The 24,136-nt window shown below is 45.1% G+C and overlaps 1 protein-coding gene across 2 annotated transcripts in view; it reads left to right on the forward strand.

The window, feature by feature from the left end:
• LOC141114186 (cytochrome P450 4V2-like) overlaps positions 1-24,136 on the forward strand; it is a 196,297-nt gene that overhangs the window by 157,235 nt on the left and 14,926 nt on the right. For both annotated transcript variants that reach the window (XM_073607734.1, XM_073607725.1), the window contains exons 6-7: positions 7,286-7,477; positions 8,653-8,755. In XM_073607734.1, the coding sequence (XP_073463835.1) occupies positions 7,286-7,477; positions 8,653-8,755 (295 nt within the window). The remainder of the gene's footprint in view (positions 1-7,285; positions 7,478-8,652; positions 8,756-24,136) is intronic.

Consider the following 24,136-nt stretch of genomic DNA (forward strand, 5'->3'; position numbering starts at 1 on the left):
AACCCTTGAAATAATGTTTAGGTCCCAGGGAAACCCTGCTAAGATTGATCCATTGGGGTACTTTGGTACTGGTCAATGGTAAGAATGCACCTCTTTCAGCGGTAGTCTGAATGCCACCCTTGCCATAATGTCTCTGGCACCGTTAGATGGAAGGTCTGTTAGCCACAGCTCAGGGAACCCCCAGTTACCTTTAAAAGGCACCTTGGTTTGCCCTCTTTCCCCATTATTATTTGCTATGATTTTGGAACCTTTTCTCTGTAAAGTGAGGAAAAATAAGGAAATAGTCGGGGTCTGTATTGGCTCGGGGGAACATAAAACCTCAGACTTATTATTCTATCTTTCCAAACCCCATGAGTCCCTACCTGTCCTGAAGTCCAGAGGTATGGTACTTTATCTAATTTCAAGATAAATTTTGAGAAATCAGTGGTATTACCAAGCCATATGCCATTAGTAATGGCAACATCTCTGCAACATACCTATTCCTTTATCTGGAATGTAGACTCTTTATATTACTTAGGAGTACATATTACATCAGATATAAAATCTTTATATGAACTCAATTATGGCTCCTTACTGATAAGGATAATAGAGGATTTGCAGAGATGGAGAGGCCATTCTTTGACATGGTTAGGAAGAGTGAATGCGCTCCAAATGAATATAATACCCAAAATAATTTACGTCTTATATACTATTCCTATCCCACTTCCACTGATTTTTTTAAACAGATATGTAAAGATTTTATATCCTTTGTATGGAACAATAGAAGCCCTAGAATAGCTTATGATATTTTACATAGAAGTAAAGGGGAAGATGGAATTGGGCTTCCAGATATGGCCCTGTATTACAGGGCAATGTCTATAGTACGTATCTTAAATTGGTGCCACAATACTGCAAGTAAAGCATGGGTCTCGCTGGAGAAAATACTAGCAGGTAGAAATCTAGCAGGTGCACCATGGATTCCGGCTGCGTCTAGGGGCCTCTCAAGTTGGACATCCCCTCTAACATGGGGCTGTTTATCAGTGTGGGACAGAATGAATAAAACTGGCAAATATGCCCCTTGTGTATCTCCATTGGCCCCACTGGGGGGATACCCTTGGTTCCCCCCGGGAGAGGGGGTTGGAGTTTTAGGCCTGTGGGGATCAGATGGGAATACAACGTGTGCCAGGTATGCCCCACGGGGAACCTTCTCTCCTTTTATGGAGTTGGTGTCATCCCAGGGGAGCATACCTATGGCTAGGTGGAGATATTGTTTATTTTTTACAAAATTAGAACCCCGATTAATGCCCCGTACACACGGTCGGACTTTGTTCGGACATTCCGACAACAAAATCCTAGGATTTTTTCCGACGGATGTTGGCTCAAACTTGTTTTGTGTACACATGGTTGCACAAAGTTGTCGGAATTTCCGATTGCCAACAACGCGGTGACGTCAACCACTTCCGACGAGACTAGAAAAGGCAAGTTCAGAACCAAGCGCGGCACCCTTTGGGCTCCTTTTGCTAATCTCGTGTTAGTAAAAGTTTGGTGAGAGACGATTCGCGCTTTTTCAGACTCGTGGCTTTCAGATCGCTTTCTGCGTTTCAGTTTGTGCTTGTGGGTTTGTATCTGCTCTTCAGTGTGTGCAAGCAAGTTCCGCGTGACTTATAGTCATTGTGTTCTTGTTCATTCGTTACTGTTTTTCAGGTCGCTCTTCACAGGCCTTGCTGTTCTTCAGTGCGTTCTGTTACTTCGTTCTGAGCAGCCGACCGTTTTCTAGCCATGTTGCGTATACGTATTACTCGTAGAGTTCGTGCTGTGCAGGGGCTTGGTGTTGGGGTCCTGACCTTGACACAAGTCCAGTCCATGAACAGGGTGGGGAGGAGTTCATGGACCAAGAATTGGTTGCTTCAGCGTGACCAGTTCTCTCATATGCCTTTGCTCCGTGAGATCCGTGAGAATAATCCTGATGATTTTAGGAACTTTCTCAGGATGACGGACCCCGTATTTCACCGTTTGTTGGCTTCGCTGACCCCCTATATCAGCAGGCAGGATACCTGCATGAGGCAAGCCATCACTCCGGAGCAGAGGCTCGTCGCTACCCTGCGGTACTTGGCGACAGGGAGAAATCTGCAGGACTTGAAGTTCTCGACAGGCATCTCCCCCCAGGCTCTGAGAATCATTATCCCGGAGACCTGTTCTACCATCATCCAGGTCCTGCAGAAGGAGTATATGAAGGTAAGATTTTTATCCTTTAATATCACATTTTATTGTATTGAATGTTTGCTAATATATTGTATTTCTTTCCTCATTCCCTAATTACCATGATTGTAATATGCTGTGAATGTCCCCTTTGTCCTCATGCTTGCTGGATTTTTATGTAATTATTTTTTTAGTCCTTCATACAGATTAGCCTTCAATAACCTCCCCAGCATGCTCTCCTGCCCTATATTCACCTCATGTAGTCACTTAACAATGTATTTTGTCAGCTCCATAGTAGTGCTTTACCCCAAACACCCCCTAAAATGATTTTAAATGTGATTTGTGCTTTAAATTCAGGCAGAGTGCCAGAGGCTTTTTTTTTGTGGTGTCCCCAAATCATTTTTAGTAACCCTCCCTCCCCCCAACTGCTAAGTCAGCTGATCCCAATTCTCTATCTATCCTCAATCATCTATCTGCTGACTTTGCCAAACCCATACACACTATACCCATCTCTTTTGTGCTCAGATGTATGGATGAATTCCCCAAAACATGTAGTGCAAGGGCCTGCCTGTATACTTTCAAATGGTACTGTTTAAATTTTTTGTATCCTATTATTATCTTGACAAAATAGCAGAATGTCCAAATGTCCTCAAATGTGTACAGTGTGTATTTATATCTTTGTATTATGACACTTCTTACCTGTCCAGTGGGCTGCCAATAGTGTAACTAAGGAGGGGCTGTTCCAAGTAATACCCTGTATTTAGGCATTCATCTCTCAATGAAGTGGAGAGGGTTACCTGTCCAAGATTCCCCCCCCCACCCTATAATGTTAGAAATGGCCCATGAGGGGGGGGGGGGGGTTATGATAGATATACCTTATACTTTGGTGTTGTTAAATTCCCCTTAAAAAATGCTATCTGGAGGTTGGCCAAGAATGTCTGTGTCTAATCTGCTTGCCATTTTTATGTGCAAAAATACTAATTTTTTTTTGTTTTCCTCAACAGTTTCCTTCCACGCCACAGGAATGGCAGACTGTGGCCTCCCACTTTGCCCAGCGGTGGGACTTTCCTAACTGTGGAGGGGCAATTGATGGGAAACACGTCCACATCGTCCCACCACCCAACTCGGGGTCGTACTATTTCAACTATAAGGGGTTCAATAGTATAGTGATGTTGGCGGTGGTGTCGGCTAATTATGACTTCTTGTATGTGGACGTGGGGAAGAATGGCCGGATGTCCGATGGTGGAGTCATCGCCCAATTGGAGTTCTACAGGCGTCTCCAGAATGGCAGCTTGGACTTGCCACCTCCAGAGGACAATGTGGAAGGACTCCCATTCGTCTTCATTGCGGATGAAGCATTTGCGCTGGGGGACCATCTTATGCGGCCATTCCCGATGAGGAATAGAAATGTCCATTTATGATAAAACAGGCCTGTATAAAACCAGCAAGAAAGACAAAAAACTTGAACTTACAAAGTTCACATATGGTAAAACTTGAAGGCAATATCAGACATGAGTATTTTGGAACTGTGTTTGATATTGCGTTCAGATAGGGTGAAGTCACCCCTTGAAAAGCCAAATTTGGAAGATGCACACCAATTTACGAATGTCAACATGTGCTAGCTGCCATCACGGGGGATCAAGGGACGTGTTTTTGGGGAGCAACCCCTTCCTCACCGCTACTTTATTATTGAGGAAGGGGTTGCACCCCCAAAACCCGTCCATTGATCTCCCGTGATGGCAGATAGCACATGTTGGCACACTGTGTGCATCCTCAAAATTTGGCTTTTCAAAACATCGCTAAAAAATTTTTAAGATTGTAGCACACAAAAAAACAAAGTGATTTTGTGGGGTTTTAAATTCGCCCCAAAACATCAATGATGTTATTATTTTTTTGAATAACATCATTGATTTTTTTCTTGAGGTTTTCCAATTCTAAATTACACCCCATGATCTCCCTGATCAGGATCTGGGCACTTTCTGATGTGAAAGGATCTCGATCCACAACATCACGATCACCTAAAAAGAGACAAACCAAACAAAAACAGGTATCAAAAATCTGCCAGCATCCATCTCTTACCTGAGTCTGTGGTCGCAGACACTCACCTGTTGTGGTGCCAATTTCCACCACATCTTCTTCCTCCTCCTGCTCAGCTTGGGTTGGGGGTATTTCCCCTTCTTCCAGAGGTGGGGAGTCTGTGGTCTCCTCGGATGAGGGGTGTCCTCCGAGTCTTTTCTCCCCTATGTAAAACAAAAATGGTATAATTAGCACACAGATATTTGATGGCAGAACTATAAATAGGAAACATTGCTTGGAAGTGGGGTACAATTGTCTATTTGGGCAGAGTTCCAAGATGTAGCATTTTTATTGTCCTTTGTCAAGCTTCAATACTTTACCTGTCTTGTACAAGCTTCACAGATGGAGACCCCCCTATAGTATACACTGGAGCACCTGTGTGGCCCCCTAATAAAAAGGGTGTTCTTGTGTCCCACACTAGTGCTCCAGCGTCCAGATGTGAAAACAGCTGCTGAGTGTCCTCTCCTTACACAGAATTTAGTTTGCATTTCATTTTAGTAACAAACCAAGCTACACAACCAAATATTTTTCATACAAGTAGGCCCTAAAAAATGTAGGAAAATGCAAATGGCCTAAACAATGATGTTTTAGAGGCCGAAAGAAAAATGTTTGATACAAACGAATAATGGGCCCATGAACATTAAAGTTGCCATTTTAAACTGTACAACAATTAAGAAAAGCATATGGAGCAGCACGAACGTAATAAAGACAAAAAGAATAGGAACACAGCACAACTACTTACTTTTTTGCAGCACTCTCCGGATCTTTCGGTACTGCTCGGGCTCTCTTAATTTCAGGTCCGACCACCGCTTCCTGAGCTGATCTTTTGATCGTCGTACCCCGAAATTCCGGTGCAGACTTTTGACCACTTTCGCAATGATCTTGGCCTTTCTGATATTGGGGTTGGGGTAAGGCCCATACTTTCCATCACAGTCGGCCTTCTTCAGGATGTCGACCATCTCCAACATCTCCCCAAAGGACATATTTGTGGCCTTAAATCTTCTCCTTCGGGATCGGGACGTGTCCGGATCCGGGCTTTCCTCCTCCTCGTTCCTGTAATTAGCACGCACCTGCTGTGTATCCGCCATGTGCTCTTCCCCCACTGTGCAGAACGAAAAGGGGCGGGGAAAAGACTAGAAAGAACGTCAGGGGCGGGCGGAGTTACACGCATGCGCAGTGTGTATAAAGCGTACCACACGTGCGTATTACGTACGATCTGTGAGCGGAGGAAGGAGCATTGGAGGCGCCGATCGTAAGAACGAAGGTAAGAGACATACTTGTGCCTATACTGCTTCTACATTGAGGCCTATATTATAACAAGATTAGGAGAGTTTGGCCTGACAATAGGGTTTGTCTTGTGTTGTGTCTTGCAGTGAAAATGGATATCTTTCAAGATAGTGACTTCATGGCAATCTTCATTGACATGTTCAGGGAGCTGCCTTGTCTGTGGGAGATCAACCACCCACATTATAGGAACCAAACAAAGAGGAAGGCAGCGCTGGGTCAATTGTTGGATCCCCACGGCAGACATCACATATTTGAAGATCCTAATTGGTGGCCTGAGGAGCACATATGTAAGGGAGCGCCAGAAAGTCCAGGATTCGCAGAGATCCGGAGCAGCAGATGACATCTATGTCCCCAGGATGTGGTACTATGACAGGCTGCATTTTCTGGCAGGTCAGACTGAACCCAGGTCATCACTCTCCAGTCTTCCTTCCACGCTTCCTTCCCCTCCAGCTGAGGCTTCTGACGCCCAACCTGGGCCTTTCAGACAGCAACATGTGGAGGAGCCCAGCTTGAGCCAGGTATAGCATTCCTCTAAATATTTCTGCTTGTCCAATCAATGATGTTAACTAGATGTTAGTTTGCAGTACTAATTTATGATTGTGATTGATGATGCAAAAACTAAAACCATGTCCCTTTTTCATACACAGGGAAATCTCAGCCAGGAGGTGGCCGGGCCGAGCAGGCTGCCTGATCTGCAGGTGCCTCCCCTAAACCTGGAAAGAGAAAGTGGCAGGAAGAGGAGTGCCCTAGAGGAGGCTGCCATAGGCCTCTTTTGGAAGGCTACAGAGGCCCTGGGAGCACCACACACCATGGAGGATGACTTCGCTGCCATCATTGCCTGTAAAATGCAGAGGATGGAGGAGGGACAACTCATGTGTGAGTCCTTAATGTTGGAGGCTCTCAATAAGGGGTTGAGGGCCCAAATAACATCTGATACACACCTTTGTGACCTCACACATGGTCCTCCTCCTCCTCCTGCAGGTCCTCCTCCTCCTCCTCCTTCTCCTCCAGGTCCTACTAGTCCTCCTCCTTCTCCAGTTCCTACTCCTCCTGCCACATCTCCAACAGCAGAGCCACAGCGTGGAAGGAAGCGTGGAAGGAAGACCAGGAAGTGATGACCCTGGATCCAGTCTGGTCTGGCAAAAGATGCAGCCTCTTGTGGTACCACAGTCTGGGGACACAGATGTCATCTGCTGCTTTCCGGATCTCTGGGACTTCTGAACCAGACTGCACTTCCTTACATATGGACTCCTCAGGCCACCAATTTTGATGTTCAAGAATTGATGTCTGCCCTGGGGGTCAAAGGCTTCGCTAATGTCTGCTGTTTATCCAGCGTTGCCTCCCCCTTTGTTTGGTTCTGAGCCCTTAATAAAGGAATTTTGGTTTGAATTATACTTGCCTATGTGTGTTTTCCTTCAAAAAGGACAGTTTGTTTGTGAGGATTCAGGTACATTTCAAATATACAATGTGAAATTAACAAGGGACACCAACACCAAACAATCTCCTTGAGCTTCAATAATAAAAGATATCAATTCCTGTGTACAGAATGATCAGCGGGTGCCTGCAGACATCGGGTCTGTGGGCCCCGCTGATCAGCTCCCATTGTGTGGACTCATGCCAGATACCCAGAAGTGCAGGATCATGTACGAGGGCAAGTGGTTATAGAACCAATCCAGCTGAATGTGACTAACTACTACTAGATAGAAGGTAATACATGTTTTTCCTTTTTTTTTAATGTAATCAGGTCATTAGAGAACGAGCTAACATATTAAAAGAACAAGGAGTGGTGGAGGAACAGCCCAGCAGTGATGTATATTTCAGCAAAAGTAAGAAAAGAAGTGCATTTCTAGACATGCTTCTGAGTGCTACAGATGATTCTGGCAACAAACTGAGCTACAAAGACATTCGTGAAGAAGTTGATACTTTCATGTTTGAGGTAACTCTTCTAAACAAGGGATGTAAGTTAAATATGTATAAGTACCTCTGTTGGATAGCTCTTCCCCAAGTAAGGCCACATGCACACAGGACGTTTTTACAGCTGCTGTTAGGGGCATCTGATGGTTTTTTTTTTTTTTTTACTGCCTCCAAAAGCCCCTCCATGTTAGCCTATGTGTCCAGGCACACATAAACTTTCAGAGCTCTTTGGAGGCATAAGCGTTTAGGGACAGTAGAAAAAAACCCACAGCCTGTGCGTCCAGGAGCAGAGGCTGTTGAGCTGTAAAAACGCAAAATGACAAAAACGCTGCTAAATGCGGCTAAACACTTTAACAAGCGTTTAGATGTGTTTGGCATTTTTAGAAGCTTTTACATTATAGGGAGTGTTTTTACTGAAAAAACACCTAACACCAAAAAACGTGGAAAAACGCCCATAAACGCTATTAAAAATCGTTTTTAACGCTGCTTTTTCCTGGCAGCATGACTGCCATTTTTTTAACGCCATGTGTGCATGAGGCCTAAGACTTGTAAAATGTAATTTGTCACCCACTAGTATCTCAAATACATGAGCCAGCCTTGTCTCTGTTTAATGAAACAGGATCAATGCTTAGCCAATTTGATAATACAGCAGTGGCGACCTGTAATGCAGGGCGCAGGGGCGCCGCCCCCTATCCAAGCATCCGGCCCCTAATCTACATGCGAGTTGTTGGACGCATGATTTCCAATGGGGTTTTTTTTTTTTTTAAGCACGTGATTAGAGCCAGAGGCTCTAAAAGCCTTCAAAAAATGGCGGGCTCATGGCACAGAGCATTGCACCACAAGCCAACCCAGTTGTGTGACAATAGCGAATGAATATTCGCTATTGTCTTCCTGTATCTCCTCCTGACCAATCAGGAAGCGGGTCCTGAGACCTGTCACCCGATTGGCCGAAAGGAGAAGCAATCCTACTGGCCTAGGAGGAGGAGGGAGGAGCCGTCGTGATGTAGAGGACGAGGAGATGCAGAGGAAGCCGCCGCCCAACGCCCATAGCGGAGGAAGCGCTGCTTGCAACCTAGATGGGGTAAGTGCGGGGCTAGTGACCGACCGATGGGGGGAGGTGTGCGGGTGAAAATATAACTCTAGCCGCAACTGTAATGCAGGGGATAATAATATATTTATTTGTCTATCAATTAACAGGGGCATGACACAACTGCTGCAGCTATGAACTGGTCTTTATACTTGCTAGGGTCCCACCCTGAAGTGCAGAGAAATGTCCATAAAGAACTGGATGAAGTATTTGGTATGTTGCCATGCAATGTTTTATTTCTGCAGACTCTTGCTGGAACTCCGCATTTAGAATAATGCATACATCAGAAAAATGTGTAAACTGTCCTTTCTAAACTAGGGTTGCCACCTTTTCTCCAGGCCAAACCCGAACACTTTAGCGACGCACAGGATTTTTTCCTGTAGAATACACTATAGGATTGTAAAAGATCTGAGACACCTTTGGGTGCCCCAAGGAGAGTAGTAATGTGGTGCATACAGCGCGCCACAGAGAAGAGTGGGTGTGGCCAAATTGTTTTAACAGTGGAAGGGGCATTGTTAAAGAAATGTCAAATGTCATATGACGTCATATGACGTCCAGCAGGACAACATGCCGGCACATAGTGCGGCGATTGCGAGTGTGGTGTGTCAGTCTGACACATTGCATCTCCGATCATGGTAAGGAGCCTCTGACAGAGACGTCTTACCACGTAATCAGCTGTGACCAACCTCAGCTGATCATTGCGTGAACCAGAAAGTGCCTGTAAACGTCTTTCCTCGGTTTGTGCTGACAGGGAGAGGCGATCGGCGGCTCTCCCTGTCAGAGGGATGGGGTCTGTGCTGATAATCAGCACATTGATTATCAGCACAACCCATCAGATGTGCCACCACAGCTGCCAAAAAGGTTCCCATCAGCTGCCAGTCAGTGCCCTATCAGAAACGGCTGTAGGTGCCCATCAGCGCCCATATCAGTGCCAATCAGTGCCCACCAGAGTGCCAATCAGTGCCCTACAACCTGTCAGTATCTCATCATCAGTGTTGCCCATCAGTGCCGCCTGTCAGTGCCCATCAGTGCCGCCTGTCAGTGCCCATCACAGCCGCCTGTCAGTGCTCATCACAGCCGCCTGTCAGTGCTCATCACAGCCACCTATCAGTGCTCATCACAGCCACCTGTCAGTGCCCATCACAGCCACCTGTCAGTGCTCATCACAGCCACCTATCAGTGCTCATCACAGCCGCCTGTCAGTGCCCTACAACCTGTCAGTATCTCATCATCAGTGCTGCCCATCAGTGCCGCCTATCAGTGCCCATCAGTGCCGCCTGTCAGTGCCCATCACAGCCACCTGTCAGTGCCCATCACAGCCACCTGTCAGTGCTCATCAGTGAAGGAGAAAACAAAATTTTATAACCGAAACGATAAAAAACTTTTTTTTTTTTTTTTTTTAGTTTGTTTTGCAAAAAATAAAAACCCCAGTGGTGATTATATACCACCAAAAGAAAGCTCTATTTGTGGGAAGAAAATTGTCCTGGGCAGGAAGGGGGTGAAGGTGTCCGGTATTAAAGTGGTTAAAATAGTCAGGGACTGCTTAGCAACCAGCTACTGTTAAGACAATGGACACTTTGGTGAGAGTAGGTAATGTTCAATATAGTGCAATGTGGCATAGTATATAGCAATCATAGGTGTGCCCACGGGGTGTGCCGGGTGTGCCCAGGCACACCCTAATCATCCCTGTGCTCTGCCGGTGTTTCACACTTTTTGTTAGTGCTGACTGCCTGCAAAATGTCTGTCCTGTCCCTGTGTAACTCCGTCACCACCACTGGGGTCGAGTCCGGCCATCAAAAACAGCTGTGCTACGAGTGGGATGTGATTGAGCAGGGAACTAGAACCACAGCTGTGGAGCAACCCAGCCGCATTTGCCGATGCAGCTTCTATAGTTCCGGCTGCAGGTCCCGCAGGCGCAGGCGGAGTGATTTACATCTGCACTCCACCCCCCCTCCGACCTGTCTCTCCCTTAGAAGCAGCGGACTAGCGGAGCCTGTAGAGATGAGTAGCTGCAGCCTGCTAGATCGAGGTGAGTGAAACAGCACTGAGCAGGGCACCTGGGCAGGCAATGGGCAAATGATTCACCAAAAAAAAAAAAAGCCAACCAATCCATATGAATCTTACCCTGGCTTGTCACTATATATATATATATATATATATATATATATATATATATATATATATATATATATATATAATATATATATTTATATTGTGTAAATATAAATATATAGACTGTATATATATATATATATATATATATATATATATATATATATATATATATATATATATATATATACAGTGGGGACGGAAAGTATTCAGACCCCCTTACATTTTTCACTCTTTGTTATATTGCAGCCGTTTGCTAAAATCGTTTAAGTAAATTTTTTTTCCTCATTAATGTACACACAGCACCCCATATTGACAGAAAAACACAGAATTGTTGACATTTTTGCAGATTTATTAAAAAAGAAAAACTGAAATATCACATGGTCCTAAGTATTCAGACCCTTTGCTCAGTATTTAGTAGAAGCACCCTTTTGATCTAATACAGCCGTGAGTCTTTTTGGGAAAGATGCAACAAGTTTTTCACACCTGGATTTGGGGATCCTCTGCCATTCCTCCTTGCAGATCCTCTCCAGTTCTGTCAGGTTGGATGGTAAACTCCAGAGGTCTCTCCAGAGATGCTCAATTGGGTTTAAGTCAGGGCTCTGGCTGGGCCATTCAAGAACAGTCACGGAGTTGTTGTGAAGCCACTTCTTCGTTATTTTAGCTGTGTGCTTAGGGTCATTGTCTTGTTGGAAGGTAGACCTTCGGCCCAGTCTGAGGTCCTGAGCACTCTGGAGAAGGTTTTCGTCCAGGATATCCCTGTACTTGGCCGCATTCATCTTTCCCTTGATTGCAACCAGTCGTCCTGTCCCTGCAGCTGAAAAACACCCCCACAGCATGATGCTGGCACCACCATGCTTCACTGTTCGGACTGTATTGGACAGGTGATGAGCAGTGCCTGGTTTTCTCCACACATACCGCTTAAGGCTGAAAAGTTCTATCTTGGTCTCATCAAACCAGAGAATCTTATTTCTCACCATCTTGGAGTCCTTCAGGTGTTTTTTAGCAAACTCCATGCGGGCTTTCATGTGTCTTGCACTGAGGAGAGGCTTCCGTCGGGCCACTCTGCCATAAAGCCGCAACTGGTGGAGGGCTGCAGTGATGGTTGACTTTCTACAACTTTCTCCCATCTCCCGACCGCATCTCTGGAGCTCAGCCACAGTGATCTTTGGGTTCTTCTTTACCTCTCTCACCAAGGCTCTTCTCCCCCGATAGCTCAGTTTGGCCGGACGGCCAGCTCTAGGAAGGGTTCTGGCCATCCCAAATGTCTTCCATTTTAAGGTTTATGGAGGCCACTGTGCTCTTAGGAACCTTAAGTGCAGCAGCATTTTTTTTGTAACCTTGGCTAGATCTGTGTCTTGCCACAATTCTGTCTCTGAGCTCTTCAGGCAGTTCCTTTGACCTCATGATTCTCATTTGCTCTGACATGCACTGTGAACTGTAAGGTCTTATATAGACAGGTGTGTGGCTTTCCTAATCAAACACAGCTGGACTCAAATGAAGGTGTAGAACCATCTCAAGGATGATCAGAAGATATGGACAGCACCTGAGTTAAATATATGAGTGTCACAGCAAAGGGTCTGAATACTTAGGACCATGTGATATTTAAGTTTTTCTATTTTAATAAATCTGCAAAAATGTCAACAATTCTGTGTTTTCCTGTCAATATGGGGTGCTGTGTGTACATTAATGAGGAAAAAAAATGAACTTAAATGATTTTAGCAAATGGCTGCAATATAACAAAGAGTGAAAAATTTAAGGGGGTCTGAATCCCCACTGTATATATTTTTTTCTATTACAATTATATATATACATATAATTGTAATATATATATATAATATATATATATATATATGTGTAGCGCTGGTAGATTTGCAGTCTACCGCATGTTAGGTAAATTTAGTAAATTGTGCGTTAGGAAGGTTAAAGTTTGCCTCTGTTCCAGCTTGGCTGACGTTGTGTGTGTTTCCGTGTTGACCGGTGGGTGTCGCTGTTGCCACTGGTCAGAGTTGGAAAGGCAACGTGTTGAAGGGAATGGATGCTCCTCTGTCCCGGAGGCATGCTCGGTGGAGGTGGTCCTCCGAGTTGCATTCTGGGCGAGGGTATTTATGGGACAGACGCCATATTTTGGGGTTCATTTTACAGCCACCTGCTGGCCCTCCTGGCCGACAGGTATGCGTTAAGGAGCTACCTCGTGGTCCTCCGTTCGGGAGGCCCACGATACAGCGGCGCAGGGGTGGGTCCAGAGGCTTGTCTGGAGCCTACCACCGCGGCCGAGGAATGGTCCTGAGCTGTCGGTCCTGTGTGACGAAGCTGGACAGCTGAGGAGATCCCAGGGGAGGACCTGTCTTGGAGAGATCACGCGGCGTGCTGATCTATAGAGGGGCCTGGTGACTCGGCTGGAGGACATATCCAAAAGTAACTATACAGCATAGTGTTGCCGGCTCGGCTTAAAGGTTCAAGCACTGTGACTGACTTTCACTATAGAAAAACCTATACATCCTGTGGCAGAGGATTGTATGTATTTTGTTCCCAAACAAGTCTGTGGCAGAGACTTTGATTCATGCTGCGTGCTGGCTGCTAGACCGGTGAGAGAGGCCTATCCAGACGAGCAAGGAGTGTGTCCCACGAGGGGAGCGCATTTCAAATAGTATTTGAATTCTACCAGGACATTTTGTCAAGAGAACCCTACCAGAGAATATTTGAGTTTCTTCTGCAAGTTTCCTTTCTACCTCTTTCCTGCTACTTCCTAAGTCGTTTGTTTAAAAAAGCATTGAAAACCTACTCCAGTGTTGGTGCGTGTGTTGTCCAGGAGTAAACTCAATGGAACCCTAGACCCGGTGCCGGTGAAACAGAGGGAAGCAGAGTGAAGGTAACAGACCCGCTTAAACCAGCAGCTCCACCGAGGGTATGTGCTACATGTGGGGGCGTCGTCCGGGATTTGTTGACCGTCAATTATTGCAACCCAGTGGAGTGTTTTACTGGGAGTTTACAGAGAGAGCTGGAAAAAAAATCTTTTCAGGAAGAGGAAAGGTCACATATATTACATATACAATTAAAACTATATGAACCCTGGCTTGTCAGCAAAAAAGTGCGTATATATATATATATATATATATATATATATATATATATATTACATGTCTTTGGTATAAAAAAATACATCCCAAGTGTATATTAACCACTTCCCATATGCCCACAGCCCCAATAAATGGCGGACGGGAAGCAGTGCCAAATGTGGGTTAACGTACCTGTACGTCAGCTCACATTGGAGCAGTGGCAGCCGGTGCTCAAAATTTTTGGGGGGCGCAAACAAACTGAAAAAAAAAAAACATCAATTGCAGCCACTGTGCCCATCAAACGCAGCCACTGTGCCATCAAATGCAGCTACTGTACCCATCAATTGCTGCCAGTGTGCCCATCAATTGCCGCCACTGTGCCCATCAATTGCTGCCAGTGTGCCCATCAATTGCTGACACTGTGCCCATCAATTGTCGCTACTGTGCCCATCAATTGCTGCCAGTGCGCTCATCAATTGCCGCTACTGTGCCCATCAATTGCTGCCAGTGTGCCCATCAATTGCCGCCACTGTGCCCATCAATTGCTGCCAGTATACCCATCAATTGCTGACACTATGCCCATCAATTGCTGCCAGTGTGCCCATCAATTGTCGCTACTGTGCCCATCAATTGCTGCCAGTGTGCTCATCAATTGCCGCTACTGTGCCCATCAATTGCTGCCAGTGTCCCCATCAATTGGTGACAGTGTGCCCATCAATTGCTGCCAGTGTGCCCATCAATAAAAAAAATGTGCATTTATTATTTTTGTGTTGCAGAAGCCTGGAAAGCATTGCACCAGCGATCAGCAGATCACTGATGCCATGCAGGTCTCATGTACACTGTTGGTATTATATGACGCAGCACAATGTATGGATGTAAATATTGTATGATACAGTACAATGCTTAGGTAGGAGTACTATGTGAAGCGACACGCTGTACTGTCAGATTTTACACAGATGTGATGCAATGCGTTGTAAGCGTGCTTGCGCTGCATGGAGTAACTGACTGCAGAAATAGACCGGCACTACTACACATAGCTATCACATACCTCCCAACTTTTTCAGATGGGAATGAGGGACACCTATTGGCAAAATTATGTAGACAAAGCGCACGCCCCCTGCCACACTCCCTTAAAGGAGAATTATACAAAAAAAATATTTGTTAACTCCACAACAGCATTTTTTTACCACTACTATTCCTTTATACTGGCTTTCGAAATTTACAGATGCAGGAATTTAGAACTTGAATGAAAGGTTTAGCACTGGGAAACACTTTTTGAAAGATAAAAAGTACATTTTATATACAACTATTTAGAGCAGACCAAAATGTGGGACAAATGAGGAGTGTGACAGACCTAACCAGGACAGAGGCTTTTGGAGGGGACTGAATGCTAGCCTCTTGCCGACCGATTATGGGTCGTGGCATTTGGGGGAACGGTGCTCTTTGTGAGCTGTATGCCTGAGGACCCTTGAGGTGGCGTTACTTTAGATTCGGGTCCATATCCCCCCAAGAGACACAGACTCTGAGGACCCTAGATATGCCATATTACAAATAGTGACTTATTCATACTGTTGGGACACATACTGTGAGGAGATGCTGATGTCAATTCCAGCCACCTGTCTCTGTCTGTGTCTGCTATAATGTAAATTAGTCTAGTATGACTTGTCACAGCTTCTAAAGAGTCTTTTCATCCAGTGTGCTAATTAACCCTGCAATTGTATTGAGATGTATGATAATGTGTATTGTATAGTCGCTGAGCTAGGAGACATGAAGTCTGTCCGAAAGGTCGTGTCTCTGAGTCACCTAGTCTGGGTAAACGATTAGATAATTAGCTCATGTTAATTTGGTGTCTGCTTACAGGTTGTATTTTCATCCTGAGGTATATATTTGTGTGAGATCTCAAAATAAAGATTCATTCCTAAAGAAAAGAAAAGAAAAAACTGCGCTAGGACAAATTAAATAAAATAAAGCAGCAGCTTATTGTGGGATAACACAAAACAAAATAGGAAACGGAAAAGCTGCGCTAATACATTATACCTAAAAGAGTGAGTATTCAATAAAAATATGTGAAAATTATAAAAATAAGAAGGTGATTAAAACACCCCAAAAAACAAAATTGGGTGATGTGCTAACAGAAGTCCGAAAAAATATAATGATTCAAATAGTTCAGAAATTAGCACTCAGTGACTTGACATACGGAATATATCCCCAACTGATGAATGGCATGCTTACCAGAACGTAAGCCAAATAAACAGGTGGCTTTGACCCTGCCAAGGTCTTGACACGAACCAGTCCCAGCAGGATAGATCGATATACGACTTAATCACAGGTTGGCGTTGATAGCATCCCAGAAAAAAATATATAACATAGCGTAATACTGACACACAAGAAATGGTGCATGTAAAATAGAGTGACACTCACATTGTAAAACAAAGAAAGGTGCATAAAGGCCAGTGAAGAAAACTCCAGTCACCAACACCACACAGAGAGCCTCCTTACCAGATGGCATATTATAAGTGCAAAAAATCCCAACAGAGGTAAAGAACATCAACCGGTGAAAATACGGATATAGTGCACCAACACCACACAGAGGGCCTCCTTACCAAATTGCAAAATCAAAAAGCAGATATCCTAACGAACAGATCAAACGCCAGCTGGATATGTTAGGGCTAATGAATGGATGGATATAACCCGCAGCATTGAACCGGAGGTTCCATAACTCCACTGGAATAGATGAAACGAGTATGGAGATACCACGTGTGAGACTGTCACTTTCTGTTTCCTCACATAACTAGAAAAAGAGGATAGTGAAAGTGTAAAGGGTTATTTATACACAATGCTGGCTGGAAATGAAGATAACTGTGGCAATATTGGTTTAGTGCTTCAATAGTCTGTACGCACTCTGCTTCCAGTCATAGGATGCCCATAAAAATGTTTTTATTGTGTATAAATAATCTTCACAATAAATAATTTTATTGTGTATAAAGTAATCTTCATAGAATAATCCATGCAGAGATCTGGGCTATGACCTCATACAGTCCCCATATGACAGGTCACAACTCAGACTATACTAAGGACAAGTCAGGGGAAGTGTGGGCGGAGGAGACCTGGACAGTGACAGCAGAGGACAGCCCAGAGACCCCCTACCCCTGCCGTGTCAGAAGGAAGATCACCTCTCCCCCCTCCCTCCCTGCAATCTTCTGGGACACATCACAGGTCCCAGAAGATTGCCGCGGCTCATCTGGGCACCCACAATAACAATTCCAGGACCGTGGAGAGGAGGGGGAGAGGAGCGGGGCTGATTATAAAAAGTCAGCAGCCACACGTTTAAATGGGTGGAACTCTGCTTTAATATATCTACCAGAAGTTGGCTGTTTATTTGAGAGAATATTTGACCTGCCACTGCTGAATTGTTGCACTAATTACTGAATAAACAACCCGGGTTAAAGTTGAACTCTGGACACAAAAACATTTATTTAACCACTTGCCATCCCAGCCATCGTCAAATGACGTCCGCAGGAGGGATCTCCCATCCTGGGCGGGCGTCATATGACGTCCTCTGATTCCCAGCTGTCTAGGGGGCGCCCGCCGCATCACCCGGGAGCCGGTGCACGTGCCCGGCGGCTGTGACGTCGACCGGGCACCCGTGATTGCCCGATAGCAGAGCAGGACCGTGGATCTGTGTGTGTAAACACACAGATTCACGTCCTGTCAGGTGAGAGGAGACCGATGGTGTGTTCCCAGTAGAGAGGAACACCGATCAGTCTCCTCCACTTGTGAGTCCCCTCCCCCTACAGTTAGAATCACTCCCTAGGTAACACATTAAACCCCTTGATTGCCCCTAGTGTTAACCCCTTCCCTGCCAATGACATTTATACAGTAATCAGTGCATTTTTATAGCACTGATCGCTGTATAAATGTGAATGGTCCCAAAATAGTGTCAAAAGTGTCCGATATGTCCGCCGCAATGTCACAGTCCTGATAAAAATTGCAGATCACCGCCATTACTAGTAAAAAAATAATAATAAAAATGCCATTAATCTATCCCCTATTTTGTAGACGCTATAACTTTTGTGCAAACCAATCAATATATGCTTGGTGCAATTTTTTTTATCAAAAATATGTAAAAGAATACACATCGGCGTAAACTGAGGAAAAAATTAGTTTTTTAAAAAAAATGGGATATTTATTATAGCAAAAAGTAAAAAATATTGTGTTTTTTCAAACTTGTCACTCTTCTTTTGTTTATAGCGCAAGTAATAAAAAACACAGAGGTGATTAAATACCACCAAAAGAAAGCTCTATTTGTGAGGAAAAAATATTGGGTACAGTGTTGCATGACCGTGCAATTGCTATTCAAAGTGTTACAGTGCTGAAAACTGAAAATTGGCCTGGGCAGAAAGGGGGTGAAAATGCCCTGTATTGAAGTGGTTAAATAAATGTTTTAATAACCACAAAGGAAATAAATCCACTTTGTATGAACCAAAAGTCTTTATAAACCCAGATATTACCTTGTAAAAGTGGCAGTGACATCATCACTGTGCTGTACTCTCACTGTGCAGAAGGGCAGATCTGAGGGAGGGACCCAGCAAGCCCCACCTACTACAGGCTGCCTGCAGAAAACTACATGAGGGGAAGGGGGAGCCGGCGGGCGCGGCGGGGGGGGGGGTGGAGACAAGACCAGGCACCATGGACAAGGAGAGAGAGCAGCTCTGACCACTTTTATTACAGGAAGCTCCTGGATTACTGCACAGATCTGGAAGAAATACACAAAGCACACTAATGGGGCGTACACACGGTCGGACTTTTCGGCTACAAAAGTCCAACGGATGCCGATGGACCAAATCCGGCAGACAATCCGATCGTGTGTGGGCTTCCCCGGACTTTCAGCGGACTTTTCCAGTCACAAATCTGACGGACTTTAGATTTGGAACTTGCTTCAAATCTTTACGTCGTAACTCCGCCGGACCCAGAAATCCGCTCGTCTGTATGCTAGTCCGACGGACAAAAACCCACGCTAGGGCAGCTATTGGCTACTGGCTATCAACTTCCTTATTTTAGTCCGGTCGTACGTCATCACGTACGAATCCGTCGGACTTTTGTGTGATCGTATGTAGGCAAGTCCGTTCGTTAGAAAGTCCGCCGCAAGTCCGCCAAAAGTCCGTCGAAAGTTTGTCGGACTTTTGTAGCCGAAAAGTCCGACCGTGTGTACTCCCCATAAGATTCAAGGAAGAATATACATACCTCATACTTAGACAGTATTTTCTTATCCTGAAGTTCCTGTGATCTGTTAACCACTTGACAACTGGGCACTTAAACCCCCTTCCTAACCAGACCAATTTTCAGCTTTTGGTGCTCTCACATTACTCAGTCATGCAACACTGTATCTATATGAAATTTTTGCCCTTTTTTTCACACAAATGGAGCTTTCTTTTGGTGGTATTTAATCACCGCTGGGTTCTTTATTTTTTGCGCCGTAAAAGAAAAAAGACCAAAAAACCTGTAAAAAAATACATTTTTCTTCATTTCTGTTATAATATTTTGCAAATTAGTAATTTTTTTTCATATGTTTTGGCCAAAATTTATACCGCTACATATCTTTGGTAAAAATAACCCAAATCGGTGGATATTATGTGGTCTTTTTGAAAGTTATAGAGTCCAAAAGCTATGGTGCGAATATCTGAAAATTGATCACACCTGAAGTACTGACGGCCTATCTAATTTCTTGAGACCCTAACATGCCAGAAAAGTACAAATACCCCCCAAATGACCCCTTTTTGGAAAGAAGACATTCCAAGGTATTTAGAAAGATGCATGGTGAGTTTTTTGAAGTTGTCATTTTTTCCCACAATTCTTTCCAAAATCAAGGTTTTTTTTTTTTTTTTTTCCACAAAATTGTCATATTAGCAGGTTATTTCTCACACACCGCATATGCATACCACAAATTACACCCCAAAACACATTCTGCTATTACTCCCGAGTATGGCGATACCACATGTGTGAGACTTTTACACAGCGTGGCCACATACAGAGGCCCAACATGCAGGGAGCACCATCAGGCATTCTAGGAGCACCCAAGCCAATTCTGACATTTCTCTCCTACATGTAAAAATCATCATTTATTAGCTAGAAAATTACATAGAACCCCAAAACATTATATATGTTTTTTTAGCAAAGACCCTAGAGAATACAATGGCAGTCGTTGCAACTTTTTATCTCGCACGGTATTTGCGCAGCAATTTTTTTAACGTGTTTTTTTTTAAAAAAAACTGTTTTGTGCTTTACAAAAACCAAAACAGTAAAGTTAGCCCAATGTTTTTGCATAATGTGAAAGATGAAGTTACGCCGAGTAAATAGATACCCAACATGTCACCTTTCAAAATTGCACGCGCTTGTGGAATGGCGCCAAACTTTGCTACTCAAAAATCACCAAAAATGTTTTACTGGTTACATGTTTTGAGTTACAGAGGAGGTCTAGGGCCAAAATTATTGCTCTCGCTCTACCGATTGCAGTGATACCTCACATGTGTGGTTTGAACACCGTTTTCATATGTGGGCGGGACTTGCATATGCGTTCGCTTCTGCATGCGAGCACACAGGGACAGGGGCGCTTTAAAAAAATTTTTCTTTTTTTTTATTGTTCATTTTACTTTATTTATTTTAGTTTGATGCTTTTTTCAAAAAAAAAAATTTTTGACCACTTTTATTCCTATTACAAGAAATGTAAACATCCTTGTAATAGGAATATGGCATGACAGGTCCTCTTTACAGTGAGATATGGGGACAATAAGACCCCACATCTCACCTCTAGGCTGGGAAGCCTGAAATTAAAAAAAAAAAAACAAAAAACGATCCTGGCTTCGATCGTAGCGGTGAGTCGGTAGAAGCGCGAGAGGGGGGGAATCCCCTCTCGCCTCCCGTAAGAACGATCAAGCAGTGGAACAGCCGCTATGATCATTCTTATGGTGTAGGGAATCGCCGGCTGAAAAAGCTGATATCTGAATGATGCCTGTAGCTGCAGGCATCATTCAGATATCCCCGCACAAATTCAAGGACGTTGTATGACGGCCGGCAGGCGGGAAGTGGTTAAAACGCATTTTTTTTTTTAACACAAAGTTGTCCATTTATACAATATTTCTACCACATAACATGTACATTCCAAAAATGACACCCCAAAATAGATTCTCCTGCTCCTCCTGAGTACGGCAATACCACATGTGTGAGACTTCCACAGCCTGGCCACATACAGAGGCCGAGTACAACCGAGCATGGCTCAGCATGGCAGGGTATGGCGGGGTATTGCGGAGTATGGCGGGGTATTGCGGAGTATGGCGGGGTATGGCAGGGTATGGCGGAGTATGGCGGAGTATGGCGGAGTATGGCGGAGTATGGCGGGGTACGGCGGGGTACGGCGGGGTATGGCGGGGTATGGCGGGGTATGGCGGGGTACGGCGGGGTACGTCGGGGTACGTCGGGGTATGTCGGGGTATGTCGGGGCTTTGCAGAGTAATGTGGGGCTTTGCAGAGTAATGTGGGGGCTTTGCAGAGTAATGTGGGGCTTTGCAGAGTAGTGGGGATGGCTGAGCATGGATGGATGGATGGCTGGATGTCTCTGTGCAGCGCTGTGGGCACTACACATCCAGCCCACAGTGCTGCAGCCATCCATCCATCCCCCTCTCCGGTCACAGTGTACCGATCGGTACACAGGAGGGGAGGAGAGGAACCGGCGTCATCAGATGACGCCGGTCTGTTTACATGCGATCGCGCCGTCATTTGACAGCGCGATCACATGGTAAACGGCCGTGATCAGCGGCCATTTACCGGGATCCGTGATGCGCCTGGTCCTCTGGACCCGGCGGTCACGGATGTGTTCGGGTGCGCGCCCCAGGGGGCGCGCGAGAGGGGAATTCTGGGAGGATGTCATAGTACGCCCTCCCAGAGTTATCCAACCGCCCTGCAGCCGTCATTCGGCTATGGGCCGGTTGGTAAGTGGTTAAAAGCTGGATGCACGCTATACAATTTTCTGTAGATTTTTTCCTTAAGATTTACCAAAACAATATAATATGAGGTCAAACCTTAATACCGTTTTTTCAGTCAGAATAAATTCTGACGGTTTTTCTGACAGAGTTCCGACGGAGTTCTGCTGAAACGGACTTGCGTACACACGATCACACCAAAGTCCGATCATTTAGAACGTGGTGACGTACAACACATACAAGGGGACTAGAAAAAGTTAAATAGCCAGTAGCCAATAGCTGCCCTTGCGTCGTTTTTGGTCCGTCGGAATAGCATACAGATGAACATTTTTCCCGATTGGAATTGATTCCGTCGGAAAGATATAAAACATGTTCTATTTCTAGGTCCGTCAGAATTTTCGAAAGAAAAGGTCCGATGAAGCCCACACACGATCGGAATATCCGATGAAATGATTCCGTCGGACCTTTTCTGCCGGAAAGTCCGGTTGTGTAAGAGTTTCAATTTGTATGCAATCAGGCAGGCCCTTGCACTACATGGTTTTGGTAAATCTAAAGGAAATCAGACAACAAAAGTTGTATAGTGTGTATGGGGTCTTAGGACACCTGATGTGCGCAAGCCTGTTGCATTAATATGAGATATTTACCCTGAAGCCTGCAGGGCCTTAAGCAGCACCTAAATGTAAGGGGGGTAGGTAGTAGGTGGGTGACACTTCCTCCATGTTTCCCTCCTCATTGGGCGCCAAGCAAGGGTCACATGAGAGGCTTACCCTGGGGTTCTTCTGGGCTACGCTAGGAACCTTTTACAGAGTCACTGTCTTATACAAGGGGTACCTTTACTTGAACAGACCACTGAACTCTAATAAACTCTCTCTATGGAATTCTACACTACCATGGTTACTTGTGCAATTAGGAGGAACACGCAGAGTCCTTGCCCTCTTCACCTGTCCAGTGTATCACTGCTATCTCACTCCCAGGAACGGTATAGAGCCCTGCCATGCTTCTAGAGCTGACTTCATGTATGCACTTCACTTAACTCTTTGTCAGAGAATACCAACCAGCCATTTGGCTAATAGAAATGTGCATGTCAGAAGATGTTTGGCTAATAGAAATGTACATGTCAGAATGAATGTTCACACGGCCAACAGGAATGCGCATAAGGCCTTTTCCCAGTAAGGAGGAAGATCAATACAGTAGCCTATAAGTTAACTCTGCCTAAGAGTCTTAGGATTCACCCTGTTTTTCAAGTGTCTCTATTAAAATGAGCTGTGTCCAATCCATTTCTTGATCGAGAACCAGAGTCTCCAACTCCCCTACTTATAGAAGGTAATGAAGAACATGAAGTGGAAGCCATCCTGGACTGCATGAAGAGGGGAGGTCAGGCCCAGTTCCTTATTAAATGGAAGGGCTATGGTCCTGGGGATAATTCCTGGGAGCCTTCTTCTAATGTGCATGCTCTACGTTTAGTGCAAGCTTACATCTGACTCCATCTTGAGAAACGGACCTTGGTGGGCATCCGGAGGCTGTCCTTTAGGGGGGCAATGTCAGAGAATACCAACCAGCCATTTGGCTAATAGAAATGTGTATGAAAGAAGACGTTTGGCTAATAGAAATGTGCATGTCAGAAGATGTCTGGCTAATAGAAATGTGCATGTCAGAATGAATGTTCACAGAACAGCCAACAGGAATGTGCATGCGTGATGTATCTTGGTGCCAGATGAGCTATTTAAGGATGCTTCTACCTGTGCTTTATGCTGACTGGTCTTCAGCTTTCCCTGTGTCCTGTGTACCTCCAGTGTGTTCCCTTGGTTAATGACCCAGCTTACTCCTGACCTGATATCGGTCCTGCTTCTGTCTTGTCGTTAGTTTCTGACCCAGCTCGTTCCTGACTTTGGCTCTGCTCCTGATTTGGTACCTCATTGCCCACCTGTTGATGACCCTGGCTATCCAATGACCACGTTCCTTCCTCTGACCTGACTTACCGCCCTGCTCGAGTGTCTGCCCAGCTGTCTGCTGCTGCAGTTCTGCACTACGCTGAACGTTCCTGCTGAAAGTCTGCTGAGAGCTCTGATCAGCCACACACCCTGGCCCCACAGCGCAAGTGGAGTGCCTCCTTAACCTCAGTTAAACTGCTGTAGACAGCTACAGTTCCAGATCTGATGATTCTCCTGCTGCCTTGGAACCGCATCTTCTGCTGCAAGTTCCTTGACCTACATCTGCAGGATGTTCCTCCTGTCCCTTGGCGCCCTCTGTTTCACTTCCAGTGGGGCTTGGGCTGGAGATACAAGAGAGGACGACCTTGTCATTTCAGTCTCCACTCAGGTACGTGACATTCTTCTTCTTCCATACCTGTGTACAGGTTGAGGCCTCGGCAGTGCACATCTGCTGCCTTTGCTATGGGAGATGGATCGCTGCAGAAGGAGTCCTGACAACATCTCCCTAATTGCAAG

The sequence above is a fragment of the Aquarana catesbeiana genome, linkage group LG01, assembly GCF_042186555.1.
Source record: "Aquarana catesbeiana isolate 2022-GZ linkage group LG01, ASM4218655v1, whole genome shotgun sequence".
NCBI classification, from domain to species: domain Eukaryota; kingdom Metazoa; phylum Chordata; class Amphibia; order Anura; family Ranidae; genus Aquarana; species Aquarana catesbeiana.